The following is a 23994-nucleotide window of genomic DNA, read 5'->3' on the forward strand; positions in this document are numbered from 1 at the left end:
ATAAATATAAATAATTCAGTAAAAAAGCAACTGATTTAAAACAGTCCAATGTTTTCCTGGATGGAGTCGAGCTCAGCCTCGTCACTGAGTTCAAATACCTGGGACTGACATTGGACCCAACGCTGACATTTAAGAAACATGTTAAACGGTCACTAAAACTGTTTATTTTAATGTAGCAAATTTTAGACAGGTAAGACCCTTTATGTCTCTGTATGCGGCCCAATGTTTTTACACTCCATGATTCTGTCTCATATAGAGTATTGTAGAGTATTGTATAACCACATGGTCACTTGCTGCTGGTACAACACTCAAACCAATAGAGTCTCTTTTTAAAAAAAGCCATAAAAATCTTGGACAAGACACCGTTCTCCTTTCACCACTGCACTGTTTTAGAGAAGCATCATTTACTCAATTTTGAAAACTTCATTAATTAAAGTATTGCATCGACTTGCTCCACCTCCATTGCAGGATTTCATCAAGCCAAAGTCGGTTAGTGTGATCACGGGCACCAGGGCATCAGCTCGAGGACACTGTGAGGTTCCACACAGGAGAACCTCCTTTGGACAGACTGTGCTCTCTGTAAAAGGCACCAAGTACTGGAATAGCCTCCCTTTATCAGTCAGAGAGACTCCAACTCTGGCCACTTTTAAAGCACGTTTTAAACTGTGGCTAAAGGAAAACCAGGCCTGTGAACACTTTTAGTTGTTACTGCATTTATTGTTGTCACATTATGTTAATTGTAAACTGTGTATGTGCTGCCTGCCTCGGGACTACAGATGGAAACTAGCATCCCCGCTATAATCTGGCATATTTACAGTGCTCATGTGCAACTGTTCATCAATATGCCTTGTCCCTATCAAATAAAGAAATACAATTTAAAAAAAGAAAAAAGAAAATGTATGAATTACAAAAACACGTTACACTAACGAAACTACTTTTTTCCGGGAAAAAGTAGAGTAACGCGTTAGCTACCTACAATTCAGCAACGTAATGCTGTTTATTTTCCACCGCAACGTTACTTTTTTTTCTCCCATGGGCAGATGTGACCATGACAGTCTATCGTCTCCCACGGCTGCAGAGCTGCTCGCTCACACACACCGTGTCCTCCAACACTTTATCAACACAGCAACATGGCAGAGTTTTCCCCGAGCGCGTTCTCATTGTGGATCTACTTACATTATGAACTTACTGGAGAAAAGGCAGCGCTGGAGGCGAAGCTAAAGAGCAAAACCACGATGATGCTAGCCCCTGCCTCCCAAACAACAACGCGTAGCTTTTGGCAGCATCGGCCCTTCAATGTAAACAACAAACTCGCAGCCGGTTATGTGGTTGAGGAAAGTTGAGTGAGTATGTTGTGTGTTTATTATGACCAATTCAATGCACTTTGTAAAGCGTCGAAGCTCCTTTATAGACGTGCTTTTCGAAAAACGGGCAGTTTCCAACAGAGCCAAACTGTTTACGAACGAAGCTAAGCTAAGTCGACATGCTCATTATTGTTGCCTTTAGCTGTCATTGTCACATATAAAATAAAGCTCAGAAGTGAATGTACTGTGCAGATTGAAGTACTGCTAGCGGGCTGTTTACGTGAGTGAGCTTTATTGGCGAGAATTCTTCATCGGAAAACAATGATCGATAAATGAAGGCTATATGTAGCTATTTATTATGGGTAGTAGATACAGACGGCATCTCGTCATAGAAGGGGGCGTGGCTTCGCCGAGGGGGAAAATAGAATCTTTAGAGAAACACAATTTTCCACTCTTTTTAGCCATTTTCTGGTAAATATCAACTTATTCATCACACAAAAATAAAGTCAAATGTAAATCGGGCCCATTTGGATATTTTCTCACAGCAGATTGTTCAGTAGAAGTGAAAAAACGGCAGTTGTAGCAAGCGCTAGCCAACAGTTAGCATTAGCCCGATGCTAACATGTAGCATCAAGTTAGCATTCTCCGTTATTCATGTATTTATGGGCTGTTGAACCACTTTGCTCCTCCCCATGTCTTTGTATCATTATTTAGTAGAAAACTATAATCATATTTCAGCGTTTGTTAAAGTAGTTTTTGAATAATTAGAGAAAACTTACATTTTTTCAAAATTGTTTTCCCTCTTATCTGTTTTCAAAAACGACCATATATGGGCGATTCCAGAGATGCCATCTCTATCAATGCAGGAGTCTCTAACGCGCTACCTTAAAGGAATAGGCCACCGTTTTTACATACTGAGATATGTTCTTACCTTAGCTTTGACGAGTTCTGTAGGACCTGTCTGATCTTCACCCGTGCCTTCAGTCACGTAAACCAGGAGTAATTTGGCATCCGCACAGTAAAGTGAAGATTACTGCGCAGTAAAGTGAAGATTACTGCGCGGATTTCGAACTACTCCTGGTATTATTACGCCTTACAATATAGTTCCCCCTTTTCTCCGCTTAGAAAATCCACATTGTTTAATTTTGTGTAATTATACTTTGTAGTGGAACACTTGACGTAACCATATTTAAATAGGGAAAACGTGGAAGAGCTTGGTAGCTTCTATCTTGACCTGTTTTGGAGCTATAGAGGAGAGGGGGAGAGGCTAAATGCTAACGCCGTCTGCACTGTGTTTACGTGACTGAAGGCACGGGTGAAGATCAGACAGGTCCTAAAGAACTCGTCAAAGCTAACGTAACAACATATCTCAGTATGTAAAAACGGTGGCCTGTTCCTTTAATAATAAAGTAGTGCAGTAACGTGACAAGCTACTTTTCCAGAGGAGTAACGAGTTACTTTTAAAAGTAACGTTACCCAACACCGGTGACCAGAGGGTCGGTGGTTCAAATCCCGCAGGTGCACACTGTCGTCGTGTGCTTGGGCAAGACACTACACCCGCTTTGCTTCCAGTGTCTGTGTACACTGGTGTACGAATGACAGAGTGAATGGGTGACTGGTGCCTTGATATAAAGTGCTTTGAGTGCCTAAAGCAAGTAGAAAGGCGCTATATAAATGTGACCATTTAAGAGAGAAAACTAGCAATTGATCACTGCGAGAAAAATGTTCACCTGCCGTGTCTTGCCTTAAAGGAATAGTTCACCGTTTTTCCATGCTGAGATTATGTTCTTACCTGAGCTTAGACGAGTTGATGCGGACCTGTGTGGTGTTTGTGCATGCCCGTGGAAGAACCCATGAAAGAGCTTGGTAGCTTATAACTTCACCCCGTTTGGAGCTATACGAATATACTGAGGCCAAATGATTTTTGGTCGTTTTGCATGGCTGAGGGCACACACAATGACCAGACAGGTACACACCAACTCGTCTAAGATCAGGTAAGAACATATCTCAGTATGTAAAAACGGTGAACTATTCCTTGAAACAGTTCAGAACAGTTTCAGAATTTTCCTGTCTTTTGCATAAAATCTCTGAATGCATTTATTAATTCCATTCTTTCTTTGTTTACACATCTCTCAAAGCATCTTTTCTCTCTCGCTAGACTTTTGACTATCTCACTATCATCAAAAGTTTGGTTTGTGGCTTTAAGACTGAGGTGTAAAACCCTCCGGCGTTGATGCATCCTCTTGTGCAGAGGCTGATTTGTTTCTCCCATGCACTGTTCACTGCACTCTTCCCTACATCGAATTGAAGGCGCTGCTCGTGTCTTTTGAATAGAATACACACTGACTCATTTCAAGGGTGTTGACTATAGCTTCAAATAAAGGTCTGAGGAGAAGCGAGCCCACAGTAAAGACTCAGGGATTATTCACCAATAAAATCATAAAATAAATGCAAATTTTTCTGTATTCATATGCTTTATTGAAGCATCTTGAAGTAAAATTATTCTCGAGCAAGAACTACTTGTAAAAACGACTCTAAATAAGTTTCAAATCCAAACTAAATGTGTACTTCTCCACATCTGAAGTCCCGTCACTCATAGCTGCGCAGTCCTGAGGGTTCACTTCCAGCTCTCTGCTTCCTGCTGTGCAAACGTGAACGATTTACGTGTTTTTGATGAATAAAACCCCAAAAAAATACAAGGTTTTCCCCCTCCGAGTGTTTTGTCAGAAAAAGCTCGCCTCCTGCTCGCCTCTGCTCCCCTCTCTGCACTTTCAGCTCCTCCTCTGCCTCCTCCTCCTCCGCTCTGAACTCAGCAGACTGGGTTTAAAGGGAATTTGCGACTGTTAGTCACATGAACAGAACAGCCACACCTTCCTTTTAAGATCTTGCCTGCTGCTCAGCCTCTCGGCGTCTTTGGAGCTGCTGTCGACTGTTTTTTTTTTTACGCTCTCTCTTTCGCCTTGCTTTAAAAATGTGTATACTCGGAGTCATCTGCAATTTCAGACTCTTCAAGGCGAGAGACTGCAGGTGAAGAGGGAGGGATATCAACTTGAAACTTTGGCTGTATATTGCTAACATAATTATGAGGGGGAAATGTATTGCAAGTTTTCGGCATCTCATCATAGAAGGGGGCGTGGCTTCGCTGAGGGGGAAAATAGAATCTTTAGAGAAACACAATTTTCCACTCTTTTTTGCCATTTTCTGGTGGAATATCAACTTATTTATCACATACAAATTAAGTCAAGTGTAAATCGGGCCCATATGGATATTTTATCACAGCAGATTGTTCAGTAGAAGTGAAAAAACGGCAGTTGTAGCAAGCGCTAGCTAACCGTTAGCATTAGCCCGATGCTAACATGTAGCATAAAGTTAGCATTCTCCGTTATTCATGTATTTATGGGATGTTGAACCACTTTGCTCCTCCCCATGTCTTTGTATCATTATTTAGTAGAAACTATGTTCATATTTCAGCATTTGTTACAGTTGTTTTTGAATAATTAGATAAAATTTACATTTTTTCAAAATTGTTTTCCCCTTAACTGTTTTCAAAAATGACCATATATGGGCGATTCCAGAGATGCCGTCTGTATCTATGACTGTATCCTCAAAACTCGAATCACATCTTTCCCACATGTATTGATTCAAATGTATTGACATGTTTGGTATCCAAGACGACGCTGCAATCCAACTATAGTCACTTTCTTTATGGGATGACAAAAAAAAGTCAGCGATCTATATGTGCAGACGTGACTTGAAGCGACATCTTCATTTTCGCAGCTCCTACAGATTCCAAAGGTCTTTCCAGTCAGTCAGAATCACCTCTGAAAAATCATCAATCAAACCCTGGCTCCTTTATCCATCAATGGACTCGTATATAGCGCTTTTCAACCTTCATTAGGTCCAAAACGCTTTCCAGCAAGGAGCCAGTCACCCATTGACACTCTCACTGATGCATCAATGTACACAGACACTGGAGGCAAAGTGGGTGAAGTGTCTTGCCCAAGGACACAACGACAGTGTGCACCTGCGGGAGCTGGGATTTTAAAATAAGGCATTTTGTCTTGTTTTAAGGAAAAAATTCTGCCAATGGGGTCAGCATTTTTTTCTTGCTAAGAATTCTTATTTCTAGAATATTTTTCTTATCATAAAACAAGAAAGAAACACTAAATTTAAGCAAATAAATAGATAGAATTAAGCAAAATGTCCTCAGAAAATGGAATAATTTAAGGAAAACATTCTTATTTAGTGTAAAATTTTGGGGTATTTTACTTAAATGTTGCTTGATTTAAGCAAAATTTTCTAAATTACACACATTTTTGAGCAAAATGTTCTTAATAAACACTAATATTTAAGGAAAGTATTGCCCACGCCCGGAGACCCATCTCCATGATGTGGAGCCAGGCTGATGGTCAGAATCACCTGGCTGGAGGATTCACCTATTGTATATGTTTTTCGTGGTAGGGGAAATCTGCACAGACACGGGGAGAACATGCAAACTCCACACAGAAAGGCCCCGTCCTGGTGGGAATCGAACCCAAGACCTTCGAGCTGGGAATCTGAGGCTCTAACCACTGTGCCACCCACTTAAAAGAATGGAATGTATTAGCTATCTGTGAGAATCAGTTCTTAAATTAAGAAAATAAGAAAAAATATTCTTCTGTCTAAAGCTGAAGAAGTTTTTCTTTCTTGTTCCAAGAAAAATTAGCATGTTTTTTAGCAAATATATCTGAACAAGAAATGGCTAGATTTTATTTCCTAAAATAAGATTTTTTTTTCTCAAGAAAACTTTGCTCGGCAAGACATTATTGCTTTTTAGGGAAAAAATAAGAACTTATTTCTTAAAGTAAGACATTTTTTACTTGCTTAGAATCCACTTTTTGCAGTGTATGTCTTGCAACAAATTCTCAAAAATAGCTTTAAATTTGTTTGCCTATTGGTGACAACAATTGGGATCGTGGTGCTAATACTTCAAAGTACCACTACTCAAGTAAAAGTGGTCCTGGTGGTGGAAAGCGTGCGATCCACTGATGTATTTGTTGAAAGCGTTGCAGGATGTGGGGCTTAGAGACGCGGAAAATCCTGCGTCTGAATTCCTTGCACCAAAAAATTCAAAATGGCGGCCCGAGACGAATCGTTTGCTGCTGAGCGTCTGTTTTTGAAAGACAAGAGTAACCAGCTGTGAAAGCTGTTCTCCAAAAATATAACATGTTCCACTTTGAAACCACGCTCAATGGAAGCAGCGCCAGACTGTCTTAGTCAGTGCAAAATACGTGGACGTGAGTCAGCTGGGATTAGTTTGAAAATGTGTGTAAAGATTCAATGAAATGTTAACAAAGTGTGAGAGAGTTAAGAAATCGGCTTCACAAGATTAATCAGTTATTCTTAGGAACATTCGTACCGGAGAAGAATCAGAGTCATTTACTAATTTGACTATTTTCAACAAGGTTTATTTGTGCGTGCAGTAGCAACGGTGTCCGCTTCTTACGTCAGCATATTTTTCAGGTCATTCTCATAAAAAAGCAGCAGCCTCCATTTACTTATTTTTGCACCAAACATTGCCAAAGAGCCTCCACATTCAGTGCAGTAGGATTTTAGAACTAGTGAGGTCTATATTAGGACTGCCACCAAACCAAAAAATCCTTGATCGACTAACCCTGGCAAAACTACTACTGACCCAAACTGCACTCATAAGATGTAAAATTACGACGGCTCATGCCATAACTGCTGACAGAAGAAGTAGTAAACGCCGGATTTATGTGTAAAAAGACAGATTAATCTCACCTTTCAGTCTCAGAACTCCTGCTCCCTCACTGTGCTGCCCACATAGCTTGAGATAATCCAAATATCCATCATCGTCCCTCATCTCAAATGTCCTCCGGAGTGCCACGACATCTCCATGCGCCACTTCCTTTCGGCGTAACGCGACCACAACCCCCCATTTTTGAAAAGTATAGTGAAGGTGGAAACAAACTACGATATGCAGACATCGTTAGACAAGCCAAGCAACATTTTTAGGAGTTACCATTGATGGTAAACTTGAATGGAAATCGCATATAAGCCTACTAAAAACAAAATTAGCAAAAACTATTGCTGTAATTGGCAAATTGAAAACTGTACTTGATAAAAAAAACTTAAATTATGGCCTGGAAATATGGGGAAACAATTATAAATCCAATACTCATCCTATTTTCCTACTCCAAAAAAAGGCAATAAGAATGATCACTAAAGCAGATTTCTATGCACCGACGAACCCTATCTTTGTAGAGCTGAGCCTACTGAAAATCCATGATCTTGTTGATCTAAATACATTAGTAATAGTGTACAAAGCATATAATAATCTTCTCCCTCCTCCCATCCAGGAGCTTTTTGAACACAGGAAAAGTCAGTATCAACCTCCGAGGAACTGCTATTTTCAAACAAGCAAAAGCTAAAAAGAACAAAAAGAGTTGATGTATTTCTGTAAGAGGTGTTAATCTGTGGAACGACCTGGAAGATCAGTTAAAACAGTCCCAAACAGTCAAAGCTTTCAAAAAAGTTGTTTAAAGCTACTAAAATTCAAGATTATATAAGCTTAGGATGAATAAAGTAAGAAAAATAAATAAAAAATAATGATGACATGGTTTATTTCCAACTAAATTAACATAAAAGAATGTATGTATACATATTTGTTGGAATATTGAAATTTATTAGGGATGCACCGATACCACTTTTTCTAAAACCGATACGAGTACGAGTACTTGGATTCAAGTACTCGCCGATACCGAATACCGATACGAGTACAAGGCATTTTCTTCAACATTCTTACTTTTTTCCACAGCAGATTGGTTTGTAATTAGCAAATTTACTCATTTACATTTCCTTAAGTAGGCTACACATTTAAGAGCAGTTGTATTAGAATTGTGCTGATGCCATTTATTTATTTATTTTTATTTTCATTCAATATAATTTTTAATTTTTATTGCACTGTCCATCATAGACAGAAAAGCCCATGTCCAAAAGCTCCCCAATGCCTGTGCTTTATTCATATATTTTTATTTAACAATAGTATTGAGATGTTACTTAAATGGTCTCTTTTCGTCTTTACTTCAGCTCCGTGTGGATTTTCTCGTGTGTTTTGTAGCAACTTAGCGAGTAGCTACAGCATTTTCATTGTTCTGCTGCAGCTCATTTTCGCTCAATATAAACATGCTGTATCTCTTTTAATTGGATTTTCTGAGGACTTTTTAGTCGCTGGGTTAGTTTTTCAGATGAATAAACCCCTGGGCATAAAACGGCGTCAGAATGGCCAAAACTGCGCTAGCCGCGAGTTAGCATCGTTAGCCTGTATGTTGTAAACACTGCAGACGCTGCAGCACTAACAACATTTAGCTTTGGTTAAATCCAGCACAGACTCTGATTTAGGGAGAACAGTCTGTAATAGTCAGCTCTATGTGGAATATTGTATTTCCACTAAAGAATTCTCCAGTTTGTTGCTTCTTCTCTCCTCAGCTGAGAGCTGCGCCTCGTAGGTGCGCTCACCGCACGTCAAATGGTATCGGTTTCTGGTATCGGGACCTCATGAATGAGTACGAGTATGAGTACCAGCCTGTGGTATCGGCCCGATACCCGATACTGGTATCGGTATCGGTGCATCCCTAAAATTTATGTTACTAACTTCAGATACATGCTTATTTCTCTTCTGTTTGACACTTGATATAGATACAGACGACATCTCTGGAATCGCCCATATATGGTCATGTTTGAAAACAGTTAAGGGGGAAAACAATTTTGAAAAAATCTAAACTTTCTCTAATTATTCAAAAACGACTGTAACAAATGCTGAATCATGAATATAGTTTCTACTAAATAAAGATACAAAGACATGGGGAGGAGCAAAGTGGTTCAACATCCCATAAATACATGAATAATGGAGAATGCTAACTTGATGCTACATGTTAGCATCGGGCTAATGCTAGCGCTAGCTAGCATTAGCACTAGCATTAGCTAGCAACTGCTTCTACTGAACAATCTGCTGTGAGAAAATATCCATATGGGCCCGATTTACACTTGACTTTATTTATGTGATAAATAAGTTCATATTCCACCAGGAAATGGCTAAAAAGAGTGAAAACTTGAGTTTCTCTAAAGATTCTATTTTCCCCCTCGGCGAAGCCATGCCCCCTTCTATGACGAGATGCCGTCTGTGTCTATAGTTCATTATTAATGTGTGTGTTTTGTTTTTTTTTGTTTTTGTTTTTTTTCTCTCGTGGAAGTCTGTAAACTGGGTTAGGCATTATAAGTTTTCACTTCAGCCTAAACCCTTTCGGTCGTGTTGTCCACAAAAAAATTGGAAATGTTTTCACGTTTAAAGGAATGAACTGACCGAATAAACTACTACTACTACTACTAACATGGAGGTTCTTTGGGAAACTTTCACAGCGAATGGACCAGTGTTGTTTTTGGCAGCCCTTTTAGTTTTAGTCTTAGTCTTAGTCCTTTGGACGAAAATGCATTTAGGTTTAGTCACATTTTAGTCACTTCAAAATGGGATCGTTTTAGTCACGTTTTAGTCAGACGAAAATTAAAAAGGTTTTTGTCAAGTTTTCGTCGGTTTCATTATAAGAAGTGATAATTAATTTCAATAAGTCTTGGAAATTGGGATAAATAATAGCTTCTATTGGCTTTTGACAAACAGATGACACCACAATAGGCACTGGCAGAAGTGGTCGGCCGACTGTGAACAGGACTTTTCCCAAAAGCGCCCGCTCTCCTCGTCCTCTGATCGCTTCGAGATTTTTTTTTTTTTTTTACCAACAGCGCTGTCTGCACATACGTAGCCGACCTCAGCGTGCTCTCTGCGTTCATACGCCGGTATTGAAAACTGTCCTGAGAAACAACAAAGTCCCTGTGACCTGGATGTCAGACGCTCCGAGGAGGATGTACGCGAGCAGAGACCGCCCGCCACGGGGGGAGAGAGAGAGAGAAAGAGGCGCCGCTGCATCATGAGCAGCACGGCGCCGCTCCGTGTCACGCTTACCGTGTGTTCTCTCACTCCGCGCACAAACTCTGTTTGTGAACGATCTGACGAAAAACTTTCTCCCATTTTTGTCTCGTCTCGTCTCATTGACGTAAACTCGTAAACGTCTTGTCATGTTCTCGTCCCCAAAGAGCTCATTTTAGCTCGTCATCGTTACGTTATCGTCATTAAAAAAAGGGGCGTCAACGAAAAGATATCGTTATCGTCTTCGTTGACGAAAACAACACTGGAATGGACTTAGAGAGAAAGGCTACAGCTGTTTTATGAGAAGAACAAAATCCCAGACACAAGACACAGACGCCATGCGTAAGAAACAACTTTTGACGCTGTGCTGCAAAGCTCGCGCCAACGAACCTGGCCTAAAGTAGAAGTAGCATGAGCAACAGGTATAAAGAAACTGGTTAGTGGGATCTGTCTGCCATTTCTGGAGATAAAAAGTCAGCAATCCCGTGCAAATGTCCGAGAAACTTCATGGGATTCTTTTATTTTGAACAAGGTCCCAGGGGAACTCGAAACTTACCAAAAAGATCAAATTATAGAGTGTGAAGTCTATGCCAGCAGATTGATCTGGGCCAACTTTCGGATCCCGATGTGTCAGTGGTTCGGAATCCTCACACTCTCACATCGTCTCCTCCTCTCGCCCTTTACAGAAACATATCAAAGACGCACTGAAATCTGCTCCTCCGCATCACTCACCCGTCAATCTCTCCGCCGAAAACCACACGACTTCACTTCATAAACGCTCCCGCCTGCTCCGCGCACATCTAAAACACGATTCAACATCCACGACGCACACCTTTAGAGAAACAAACCCGCTGCTCCCGTTCACGTCGGGCCTTTCATCCGCCGCCCTCTGTGAGCGTTTTTTACTATTCTGTTTGACCGGGCCCCCTCTGTTCGCGGACCCTTTGTGATGTAAGGATGTAATGCGGGATAGAAGTCGGGGCCGGCGAGGGAAAGTGTTTCAGGAGCGGGTGGAAGCAAAGTGGATGAATCAGCGGTTTGACAGACTCTGGCAGAGTTGGACCTGACTAATATCATTTGGCACCCCAGAGGGAAAGCACCAATGTGGAGCTCTCATTGACTGCGAGGGAAACTGCAGACAAGCAAGTCGTGCATCTTTCAGATTGTACAGATAATGTGAGTCTGGTTTCAACGAGATTCGAGGGGATGAAATAAGTGAATTCAGTCTTGTCCACACATATAAAGAATTTCCTACAATTTGGCCTGTCATCCACACTGTCATTTCTATCATTAAAAGCAAAGGATTCTAAAACTTCCAGCCCAAGAAGAGATTATGGAAAACTCCGGTCATGTTTTCAGTGTGGCCGAACGTCACTGCTTGCGACAAAATCTACTCTGACGTCATACTTGATCTGTGTTTACATTCAAAAACAGCATGAACTTTGTTGGTTTTAAAGGAATAGGCCACCGTTTTTACATACTGAGATATGTTCTTACCTTAGCTTTGACGAGTTCTTTAGGACCTGTCTGATCTTCACCCGTGCCTTCAGTCACGCAAACACAGCGCAGACGGCGTTAGCATTTAGCCTCTCCCTCTCTCCACTATAGCTCCAAAACAGGTCAAGATAGAAGCTACCAAGCTCTTCCACGTTTTCCCTATTTAAATATGGTTACGTGAAGTGTTACACTACAAAGTATAATTACACAAAATTTAAAAATGTGGATTTTCTAAGCGGATAAAAGGGGGAACTATATTGTAAGGCGTAATGATACCAGGACTAGTTCGAAATCCGCGCAGTAAAGTGAAGATTACTGCGCAGTAAAGTGAAGAAGAAGGCTAAATGCTAACGCCGTCTGCGCTGTGTTTACGTGACTGAAGGCACGGGTGAAGACCAGACAGGTCCTAAAGAACTCGTCAAAGGTAAGGTAAGAACATATCTCAGTATGTAAAAACGGTGGCCTATTCCTTTAACGATTGTTCAGGCGCTTTTTGCTTCACGTCGAAGAACGCAGCAGATGGAGCGCTTTAAGGTTGGATATTTGACGCCAAAAAACCATCCCACGTCCAAGACATGTTCCTCGAAGACGCCAACAGGGTTTTGGGTCTGCCAGCTGTTGGAGAACCTCGAGATGGAAGTTGTCCTCCCACAGTGAAGTGGCGAGACAATTTCTGAATGTCACGGTCCTCGCTGCAGTCGTTCTTACATCCTCAGGCTACGCGATCACCGGTCAGTCTGATCAAGAAAGTCGCTGGCACTTTGTACTATTCATCTGACGGAAGATTACGAAAGCGTGGACTCAAGTCTTTTTTTCTAGACGGAGGGTGGATTTATAAATACCCTGCTAAGTGCGGACAAGGCCTTAGTCAGAGAAGTGTGACTGAACATGGCGATCAGACTGTACACAACGAACCACCACCAAATGGAGAGTTAATGAACAATGATCCCTGTGACCATTTTTGTGACTGTCTGTAAAAGCGCTACACTTGGCGGCACGGTAGCGCAGCGGTTAGTGCTCTCGCTTCACAGCTAGAAGGTCCGGGTTCGATTCCCACCAGGGACGGGGGCCTTTCTGTGTGGAGTTTGCATGTTCTCCCCGTGTCTGCGTAGGTTTCCTCCGGGCACTCCGGTTTCCCCTACCACTAAAAACATGCACAATAGGCCAGGATGAATGATGTGTGAGTGAATGGTGGTGTCAGAGGGTCCGTTGGTGCAGACGTGTGTAGTCGCGAAAGCGCTTCTGACAGTCTCCCCCAGGGGAAACTGAAGCTACAAACGTAGCTTTCCACCACCGAGTATGGAGTGAATGTACAACTGTCTCATGTAAAGCGCTTTGTGACTATATGTCTGTGAAAGGCGCTATATAAATAAAGATCTTCTTCTTCTTCTTCTACACAAAGAGTATTCCCTTGCCCTCTCGCCAAAACGCTTCTTCAGTTCTGAAGTGTATGTGGTCTGGAAAGTGGATTTACTTACTTACTTTTAACAGAAGTTTTTACATTAATGAACTCGAGAGGCTTCTTGAGGCAAAAAGTAATGAACTAGATCAGTATAAACATCTCAATTTGAGCATAATAATCCAAATTTTAGTTGTTTTGACGAGTTAAGAAGTTCTTGGGCATTTGTCCTAGATCATTTCACTTGTTCTGAGATGTTTCTGACTCGTTTCGATACATTTCGTCCTTATTTCAGGTCATTTTCTTTGCCAATGGGGTAAGAAAATTGGTCTTATCTCATTGGCAGTTTTACTTTCTTATTTCAAGCGAGGTTTACCTTAGAACTGGTCTGAAATGTCCTCAAACAAGCAAAGTAAACTTGGTCCGATCAGGAAAAGTGTCTAAATGAGTGAAAACCGACAAAAACTGGAGGCATTTCCTCAATTCAAGTCATTTAAGCCAATGCTTGATATTTACTTTTTGCGGTGCACAGTCCAGATGTCTACTTTATGAAAAGGGGTGCCATAATAACACATGTAAATACAATCTTACCTCAGGTTTGGCAAGGCAAGGCAAGGCAACTTTATTTATACCGCGCATCGCGTACACAAGGCAACTCAATGCGCCTTGATTTCCAGACTCTGTGGGCCTTTCTTGCGTTGGCGATTGCGTGTTCTCCCTGTGTCTGGGGTTATTCCTCCAAGTTCTCCTGTGCATAAATGGTAAATGGCCTCGCTTTATTCCACCTCAATTAGGCACTCGGAGCGCTTTACAGCCATTCACACTTTCATTCATACACCAGTGAACACAGACACTGGAGGCAAGGTATAATCTATACAGAGCCCATTAGGTCAGACCTGTAGTCAGCTAGTCAAGGTAGGTGTAGTGGCTTACTCAAGGGTGCAATGAAAGCGTGCACCTACGTGAACTGGTCTTTCCAATAGAAAGTCTATGGGGATCTAGTCTGGTTTTGCCATACCCTCTTACTCATTGCATTTCGTACAAGGGTCTGAACTTTCACAATTGAGCTCCATTATCAGGTGGGAGGGGTGAACTCCTTTGAAACGATTGGATCTGATTTTCGGTAGCGTTTGGTTGTGACGTATGTAATGCGCCCGAGTGAGTGAAGCAGCTATAGATTCAGACAGCATCTCTGGAATCACCCATATATGGTCATGTTTGAAAACAGTTAAGGGGGAAAACAATTTTGAAAAAAATCTAAACTTTCTTTAATTGTTCAAAAACTACTTTAACAAAAGCTGAAATATGAACATAGTTTCTACTAAATCAAGATACAAAGACATGGAGAGGCGCAAAGTGGTTCAACAGCCCATAAATAAATGAAAAAACAGAGAATGCTAACATGATGCTACATGTTAGCATCGAGCTAATGCTAACGGTTAGCTAGCGCTTGCTACAACTGCCGTTTTTTCACTTCTACAGAACAATCTGCTGTGAGAAAATATCCATATGGGCCCGATTTATACTTTACTTTATTTGTATGTGATAAATAAGTTCATATTCCACCAGAACATGGCTAAAAAGAGTGGAAAATTGCGTTCCCAAAAGATTATATTTTCCCCCTTGGCGAAGCCACGCCCCCTTCTATGACGAGAATTTAATTTCTGGATATTTGGGAGCCGAGCCAGGACAGATTGAAGAGCTTCCATTACATCGGCGCAAATGCCTGACGTCACCTACAAGCCCCGCCTCCCCCGCTCGCTGAATGGAGGGTAGAAAGTCAACCGATGTAACTCGGCCACTGAGATCAAACCCAGACGTACATGTAGGGAAATGATAATTGACCGGAGTTTACGGATGGCTAACGCCAGGCTAATGGGGAACTGACCAAATACTTTTTTCCCCCCACTGTGCTTAGAATATGCAAAACAAAAGGCATAACCTGGCTCAGGATTTTGAGACGGGACCTACTGCATTTGCATTACTGCGGTTTCCCACTGCTCCAGGGGGGACGGGTCGCCCCCATCTATGAAGGGTTTCAATGGGCAAGCCGAAGTACACTGTAGCCACGTTTTCACATAGATACGGAATTTCACGTGTTGCGTTTCCGTTGCAAAAGGAAAACATATGTTGTGCGCACGCTCGAATACACATGACTGAAGGCACCTGCTAAAGTTATACTAACAGCGGCTAAATGTGATCATAGGCAAAATTAACAACAGCGGTATAATGTTGTGAAATATTATATCCGGTATGACCTGCCGAGAGTTCTACATACATATTTATAGTTTGCTCATTTCTCCAACCCAACCATAATCACAAATACTTCACTCAAAACTGCGCATCTACAGAGCCATCAGTCTCAGCCTCTCCTCCTCTTCTCTACCATTAACCATGCTCTGCACATCCCTCCTCACTCGTCTGTGTCTCTTCAAGCCTCTCTCCTGGTTGGAAATAGCCGGCGATGGCCTTCTTTCTGTTGGCCGTCAAAGGAGGTGACAGAGAAGGGAGGAGAGGGCTGCCCTGCGCTTATTTTTAGTCCATGTTTGAAGTCTCGGCATGCGTGTGAATCTGCTGACAGAGAGAGCGAGAGAGAGAGGGGGTGTGAGACAGAGTTTTGAGAGCGAGGAAGAAGATGGAGAGACAGAAAGCAGATCCTTCCAACCCAACTTTATTTATATAGCACTTTGAAAACAAACATGTAACGCTTTAGTAATAGGTCATGGATACTATAGGTCTTGTATTGCATTGGGATGCTTTTGACTGAAACAGAGAACCAGGTGGAATGAAAAGCATAGACATAAAAGGTGAATTGAAACCTTGATTTTTCAGTGGTCAATGTTACGATTTTTTGCTAGTTTTCTCCCTTAACTTCTAATCAGTCTCAAAAAGATTAAACTTAGCCTTTACGATGACGCTTAATCCGCAAAGCAAGCTGGATATTACCGAGAAGTATTTCCACATTGTGCCGCACAGCCGTTTTCCCGCGCTTATTCATTCACAAATAGTGTACTGCCCCCTTGTGGGAACTGTTATTTGTGTTTTGAGTTTTGTATATTTTGTCCTCTTGATGCTTCCGTAGTTCAGTAATGTTCCAAGCATTGAAAGCAGTATCTCTAAACTCCAGTGTTCCCGCCTGTACTTTTCAATTTGGCTCTACAAAAATATCTGTCTGTAAGTATTGAGATTATATTGATGTTAGCTTCCATTAGACACCAAATTTAGTAGTTTTAAGAAGTTTCCAATTCGTGATTTCCAAGAATAAATTAGGCGCTAATTTCGTTAGCATCCCTATGCGTTTTCCCATGTATGTTAGCATCTCTGAGCTACTTATTTTATATTTTCCACCAAATGAGATTGTAATATGGACCCTTTGTGTTTCTGTATGTTACAGTTCTACAGTCCTTCAGTAAATCTGCACCAAAACAGCAAGACGCTTCCTGGTATTTTATTGGAGACTGTTCGCTATCTGTGAAGCTAGTTGACACACTAGTAAAGGCAGAATAAATAGTGACATATTTTGTATCCCTTGTAGTCAAATGAAGCTGGACTCCCAAAATTCCTCTCAAAAATAGCCACACAAAAAAAACATTTTCAGCAAATGTAGGTATTAAATGTCATGACAAATCCACTAGTGTGTTAAATCTGTTGTTAAGCAACTTCACTGTGATCTTCCTTGTCGTCTCACTGTCCCTTACAGCTGCCGGGAGCTCAATTGGAAATCTTATGGAAGCTCTATCTGGTCTAAATCTAGTCTACAGCCTGCGATTAGAAACACGATGTTCAACACACAGTCAACATACAGCGCTTTTGGAACAACCGGAGCGGTCAGAGACAATCATGAATTAAAATCTAAAATCTAAACTACTGCCATTACTGCCAGCTGTAAACAAGATAACAAGACAGAGGAGCGAGAGATGGAAGGGCATGAGAGAGGAGATGAGGATGATCCGAAGGGAAAAGAGATAAAGAAGTGAGGAAGGAGGAGAGAAACAGGGCAGGAGTGTGTGAGGACAGAAAGAAAGAGAGCGTGGGAGGAGAGTCTGACAGCGGCTCGTACTCGCTGATAATCGCGTTGATGTGGTCACACTCGGGCTTCCCATAATGCATTTGTCTGGTGTCTCGGATGAAAACAAAAAAATGCTTAGGCCAGGGTGAATTTTGTAGATGGGGAGCAACTTCTTTTAGGGACATTTTGACCTGGAATCCAAAAGCGCTCAGTGACACGGTTCATTTTTCACTTTTCCCGCCCTTCGATGGCCTGGTGTGAGTAGATTGCACGTTAGACTCTACTTTACTTTGACTTGCCTTGGAATTTTGCTGAGAATGTGCTAAGTTGAAAGAGAAACACATGCTTTCTACCTCACTATAATGCAAAAAAAAAATGTAATAAGTGTAGGTAGCTAGTTAGCTCTGAAATAAAAACTCCTCAATGAACACGTTTCCTGCAGTCAAGTATTTACATCCAAGTATTTTAACTTTTCAGTGATTTGAGCAGACATTGCTAGTCCTTTTTGGGAAAAGGAAGGACAGAGACCTCTGGAGCATAGTCTCTCGTGTGCATAGATCCTTTACTATAGCAAATAATTCAGTTCTTTAACTTAAACTTACTCAACCCATAATCTTTCAAACCCTTAAAAACTGTACATTTATAAGTTTATGAATTTCCTGACCATCTCTTCAGGTAGGTGCAGAAGACATCGAGTGCTGTCGTGATGTATAATCATCCTCACGGTTCTACCTCTTTGTTTGTCTTTTCACAGGCTGCAAAACTGCCCATGTCCATCATCATTGTCGGAGTGGGCCAGGCTGAGTTTGACGGTAAAGTTAGCTGCTCAATGTTACATTTCATGGATTTATTAATATAATATGCAGTGTACCGCACACTCAGCACCAGCATAATAAGCTGTATCTAGTCATGGCTCGGACGGCAAAGTAAACTGAAATGAGATCTTGATGTAAAGGGGACATACCACGCAAAACCATCAACTTTTAAAGCTTTTAATAATGCCGTAATGTCGCTCTCTGGAATAGAATGTCACTTCCTTTACGCAATTTTGAGAAATCCACTTTGATCTTTTCTCTCTTCTCCAGTCATAGAGGCACCACAATAACTGTTAAATGTAAATTGTCAAAGCAGAGGTGCCCAAAACCCCACCCCAAAACGCTCATCGTCCAATCATACGTCCAATCATAGCAACCGTTGCTACCATTCTGACATTCTCCGGATCTCTTGTCAAACAAGGCGCTGTGTTTTTCCCCTTTAAACACCAAACAAAAAGAAAAGGAAAAAGCAGAAGCAGCACCTGCCAATAAGACTGGTTTACCATCCGTCTTCCTGTTTGCCAAACGTTTCATGAACTGACGTTGCTGGACATCTTCAAAAAAGTGGTTTCTGCCACTGGAATATCTGCCACGTTTACTTTCCAAGTGCTCCAGGAAGCGTTTAGTTGGTGTTTGTTTTGCACTGATAGCACACGGGACGTCGCGGCTGAAGAATCATGACTAATATGTGACCAAGCTGAATATGAACCACAGCTGTGGGGGAGACAGAGCCACTGCAGCCAGTATCAGGGGTCTGTGAGCCGCTTGCCTCCTGTAGGTTTAGCAAGGTGGCTAACTTAACCACCAGGGACCCTTCGCACCCATCACACAGTCTCTTCAAGGCAATGCCTTCAGGAAGGAGACTGCGGAATCTACGAGCCAGTTCCAGTTGACTGAAGAACAGTTTCTTATATTACACAAGGCCAGCGGTGAGCTGAACCCCCTTCCCTCGCTCCACAATCAGGGATTAGAGAAATATAATTTCAAGCCATTCACATGCTTTGACAAATATAAAATCTTGAAAAATCTTGAACAATGACTTTCATATTTTATCAAACTTGATTACCATGAGAAGAGAGCGTATCCAAAAGAGCAAGAGCATGACTAGTCCACACATTTTCTCCTGTTTCAGAAGAGACTCGTGCTTTAGCCTCAATAGTTGTAGTGTCCCCTTCATTGCATATTTTAGGCAAGGCAAGGCAAGGCAATATATTCCTCCACTGCACATTACAACCCATTTTGACTTGATCTGGAGGATATTGTACCACTAACACATACTTTTCCCATGTGTTGCCAAGGTGGTAGGTTTATTGCGAAAGGTAAATAATACTATGAGTGTGCGTAAACTTTTTTGTTGGTCCTACCAGTGCAAGTAAGTGGCTGCAGAGGGTTTCTGCCCCGGGAGCGATAATTTGTCCCCTTGGTATTAATAAAACGTATTAAAACAATCATGTGGCACGGTAATTACCACCTCACATTGTTCTAGCGCTGCAGCCTTAACCTCTGCAGAGTAAATCCCAGTACGGTCTGACAGGAGCAGCTGAGGTGGTGAAATGTGGAACAATCGTGGACTAGTTAATGAGGGGTTTGTGGTTGTGAGAGGAGCACATTTTAAATTACACACAGAGTAATATTAGCTCACTATGTATAGAGACACGCAGAGGGCTGTTAAAGTTAATTAGACCTTTATGGCACAGGGGTATTTGTGTCTCAAAGAAACGCACTGCACAATTCCTGGACTAGATCTTTCTGTGGAGTTTGCACGTGCTCCCTGTCAGGATTGTTTGGGGATTGCTCAAAACTGTGTCAATGAAGTCAAATACTACTCCAGTTCAAGTATGTCTGTGACGAGGGTCTAACGAAAATTAGACTTGCAAACCTAATTTTGGAGCCTCAGCTTTGATATTTTACATTTTAGAATTAGAAAATATGTCTTTGTAAGAATTAAATAGTAACAATGAAATGCAGGTGAAAGAGCTGGTGAAGATGTTGACTGGGGCTCCTCCTGCTGGCAGCTATAGATACAGACGGCATCTCTGGAATCGCCCATATATGGTCATTTTTTAAAACAGTTAAGGGGGAAAACAATTTTGAAAAAATGTAGATTTTCTCTAATTATTCAAAAACTACTGTAACAAATGCTGAAATATGAACATAGTTTCTACTAAATAAAGATACAAAGACATGGAGAGGAGCAAAGTGGTTCAACGGCCCATAAATACATGAATAACGGAGAATGCTAACTTGATGCTACATGTTAGCATCGGGCTAATGCTAACAGTTAGCTAGCGCTTGCTACAACTGCCGTTTTTTCACTTCTACTGAACAATCTGCTGTGAGAAAATATCCATATGGACTCGATTTACACTTGACTTTATTTGTATGTGATAAATAAGTTGATATTCCACCAGAAAATGGCAAAAAAGAGTGGAAAATTGTGTTTCTCTAAAGATTCTATTTTCACCCTCGGCGAAGCCACGCCCCCTTCTATGACGAAATGCCGTCTGTATCTATAGGAATAATTTTCTAAAAAAAATAACTTCCAGGTTGGATGTGGCGTGGTTAACTGCTCCAGCACAGAATGACTCAAAATGGATCTTCAAGAGTCAATTTTGCCTGATGACCTAGTGTGCACACAAATCGACTCCCGAGATGTGCACAGCGTGGCAGTGGAGTGATTTATACAAGCATTTATTTCCTTCATCGCAAACAAATGCAATGAGGATGTGTGATCGAAGAATGCAGGTTCATAGCACCGCCAAGTTAAGAGAAAATCAGATCAACCTCTCACCTCTTCATCTCCCGAGCCAGTCCCAAAGCTGCACCCCTTAAACAAAACCCTGTATAATAATAATAAACAATTCATCAACATTGTTTAAATGCATATAGGCTGTACCTGTACCTGGTTACAGCAAATTAAAAATAATCTTTAATTACAAATAGCCATCCCTAAAGTCGTCGTTGATGTCATCGTTGCCCCTCATCCCGGTCGCCCAAAAGTGTCCCCTATTTTTCTGTTCTCAAGTTGGCAACCCTACCAATAGGTGAGGATCACACTTCATAACCCTCATGGTGGGATGCTGACATCACTGCAATACCACCCCCTAGTGGCAAGGTACAACTTCAGAAAACGTTGAACAATATGAAATCCTATGGGCACTTCACACCTACCAAAAACATCTTAAAAACTTGGCTCCAAGGAAGATCAATGTTCCTAAAGATAGCATTTTCCTCCTGTGACAAATCTGAGCGGAGCGTATTTCTTTGAACAATACAGGTTTATGTGCTGTAGATTTTTAAAGTTGGGGTATATCAATGAGGAGAGGATTTGATTGACCTGTCCGTCAGAACTGTGGAGGTCCAAAGATACGGCATTTTGGTCCTATTTAGGAATATTCCCAGTTGGAAGAGTCTGATCTTCCATCAAAGATTCTCTCTAGACGTCATGTTATTATCGTAAATTAGTGGCTAGGCAACATGAGCGTATTAAATGATAATAGTTGTTCAATGGGCACAAATAGAGGCTGTCATCAAAACGAGCTCAGTGATGTATTGTGGCTTCTTGCGATATGGTTGAAAAACATATTACAGTAATTTAGTGAAATATTGTGTGACATTTTTCCTTCTCTTTTGCAGCGATGGTGGAGTTGGACGGAGACGACATCAGAGTGTCCTCCAGAGGGAAATTGGCCGAGAGGGACATTGTTCAGGTGACTGCTCTGACCAGGTTAACCAGGGACAAATTTTCAGCATGGCGGACGAGAAGCCTGGCTCTCAGTCAGTTCTATGGAGTTATTGTCATGACTCTGTGCAGACAAGGAAAGTCTATCTACACCAAACTCTCATCCATATCTTTATAGATATTGCCTTGTGCAATGGGAAGGGGACATTTCAAACTGTCCCCTCAAAGTTAAACGATTGGAACTGTCCAAAATCTCTGAAGTATTCAGTGTTCCTTTCATTGGAACTGAGGGGCCAGACAAGCACCGTTCACCTGTGAATCCAGACTCGTCCATGAGATTGCCAGATAGAAAAGTGTGATTTGTCACTCCACAGAACGCACCATACGGCACTAGAGGCCACGAGCGGCCTGCTTTACACCACTACATGTGATGTTTTGCATGGCACTTGGTGATACAAAGTTTCACCAGTTGCAATCCAAAGCCTTTGGATGCAGCTGCTTGGCACTGGAATCCTATTCCATGAATCTCTAAATGTACTGTTCCCGAGTTAGCCTGAAAGCCATATGAAGTTGTAGAGGTCTGGAACCATCGACTCTTTCTGCTCCTGGTAAGGGACGAGGGCAAGGGAGAGGGGTGGTGGGGGAGTGGGATTGAAGACATGCAATTTGTCTGGATTGCGTTTCAGCCGTGTGCAAATCCGCACCACTGCAGGACCGGCAGTGTATTCCCTTTCTCTCGGGACACCGGAGACAGACAGCGTTTGATTCACGGTGGGATAAATAAAGTTTTTAGTTTGACCTGTGAGAGCTTTTAAAACACTGCAATATTAAAAGAAGACCATGAGGCAAAGGAAAAGATGTGAGCCCGCAAAAGGACAGCTGCGCTCTCTGTAACGCAATACACCTCAGTCAACCTTTGATCAGGCCCTGTATCCCTAACAGGATTGAATCAGGCATAAGCATGATGAGGGGGACATAACCAGAAAAAAATATCAGCCATAAAGTTCTACTCAAAACCACACCTTACTCCAGGGGTTCCCAAACTTCTCAGATCGCAACCCACTCGACCCCCACTCACTTACCCTATCCTAACCCAGCTTTCCTCTCTCTCTCCTCACAGTTTGTGCCGTTCAGAGACTACATGGACCGCACCGGGAACCACGTCTTGAGCATGGCCCGGTTGGCGAAGGACGTCCTGGCCGAGATCCCAGATCAGTTCATCTCGTACATGAAAAGTCGAGGCATCAAACCCAACCCCGCGCCGCCGCCATACACACCCACCGGACACACGCACCACCAACACACGCAAATCTGAACTCAGAGCCAAGCAAGCGAAATAAGCAAAACGAGCATGCACAGCCAGACTGGCCTAACCCAACAAGGCGCAAGGACCTTCCACACAGGAGAAGAGTGTCCGGGGGTCTAGGTCTCTGTAGAAGTCTGTTTTGCATCCTTGAGTCCTTGAGTACTTGTTCCATGGATAAGATATTAGTGTATATAATTGGCTTCTCATTAGGCTATTCACAACCCCCTCTTGATCCGAATTCTGGCCCCCTCAAAGCAAACAACATAAAGAGTGATCAATATTGGGTCAAATGGTTCATGGACAGACTCAATGCCCGCAAGAGATTATAGATATATGATTCCCACAAAAATATATTACTGTTTATGGTGTCCACTTACAAAAGTCAGAAAGTTAAGCTCTGGGCAAATGGGTCTAAACAGCAAGCAATAGCAGACCATATTTTAGACCATATTAGACCCAAAGCTTCAAGATGGCGCGAAATAGTTTGAGAACCACTGCTGTAAACTCTGCTGGAGGAAGCTACCAAATGTTTTCTTTTAAAAAATCGGATGAATATTTTCATGGAGGCTGCAGCTTATCCTGATGGGCTGAGTGTGGGCCCCAAAGAGATATGCGCTTAGCAGTTTGCTTTGTATTAAGTTTCAAAACGTACAAGTGAAGGACTCAAGGATGCAAAAAATGCTACACTTGAGACCTACGGCCCCGCCCTGATCCAACGATTTTTTGGCTGCTGTGGAGTCCGGTTCACAGCGCGAACTCAGAGGCAGTGACTGTTTTCGGTCGTGTGGTGCCGTCTGTGCCGTTTTTTTTTGGTTTGTTTTGTTTTTCGTTTTCGTTCCGGGACCTTTGACCTTCCCTGTCAGTCTCCTCGTGGCCTAAATCTGTGTAAGATACATTTTTAGGCGCCTTCTTTGTCCTCATCTGGAGTTTTTTATATTTGAAAGTTTACCCAAATACAGTATCTTGGACTTCAGGTGTGATGTTTACGCTACATGTACACTT

The 23994-nt window shown here is 41.9% G+C and overlaps 1 protein-coding gene across 1 annotated transcript in view; it reads left to right on the forward strand.

The window, feature by feature from the left end:
* LOC306982296 (copine-8-like) overlaps window positions 1–23204 on the forward strand; it is a 209336-nt gene extending 186132 nt beyond the window's left edge. The window contains exons 14-16 of the mRNA XM_079582198.1: window positions 17944–18001; window positions 21641–21714; window positions 22807–23204. Of these exons, the coding sequence (XP_079438324.1) occupies window positions 17944–18001; window positions 21641–21714; window positions 22807–23001 (327 nt within the window). The 3' untranslated portion in view covers window positions 23002–23204. The remainder of the gene's footprint in view (window positions 1–17943; window positions 18002–21640; window positions 21715–22806) is intronic.
* Window positions 23205–23994: the final 790 nt, after the last annotated feature.

Source organism: Gobius niger (genome assembly GCF_951799975.1).
Source record: "Gobius niger genome assembly, chromosome: 24".
Classification (NCBI taxonomy): domain Eukaryota; kingdom Metazoa; phylum Chordata; class Actinopteri; order Gobiiformes; family Gobiidae; genus Gobius; species Gobius niger.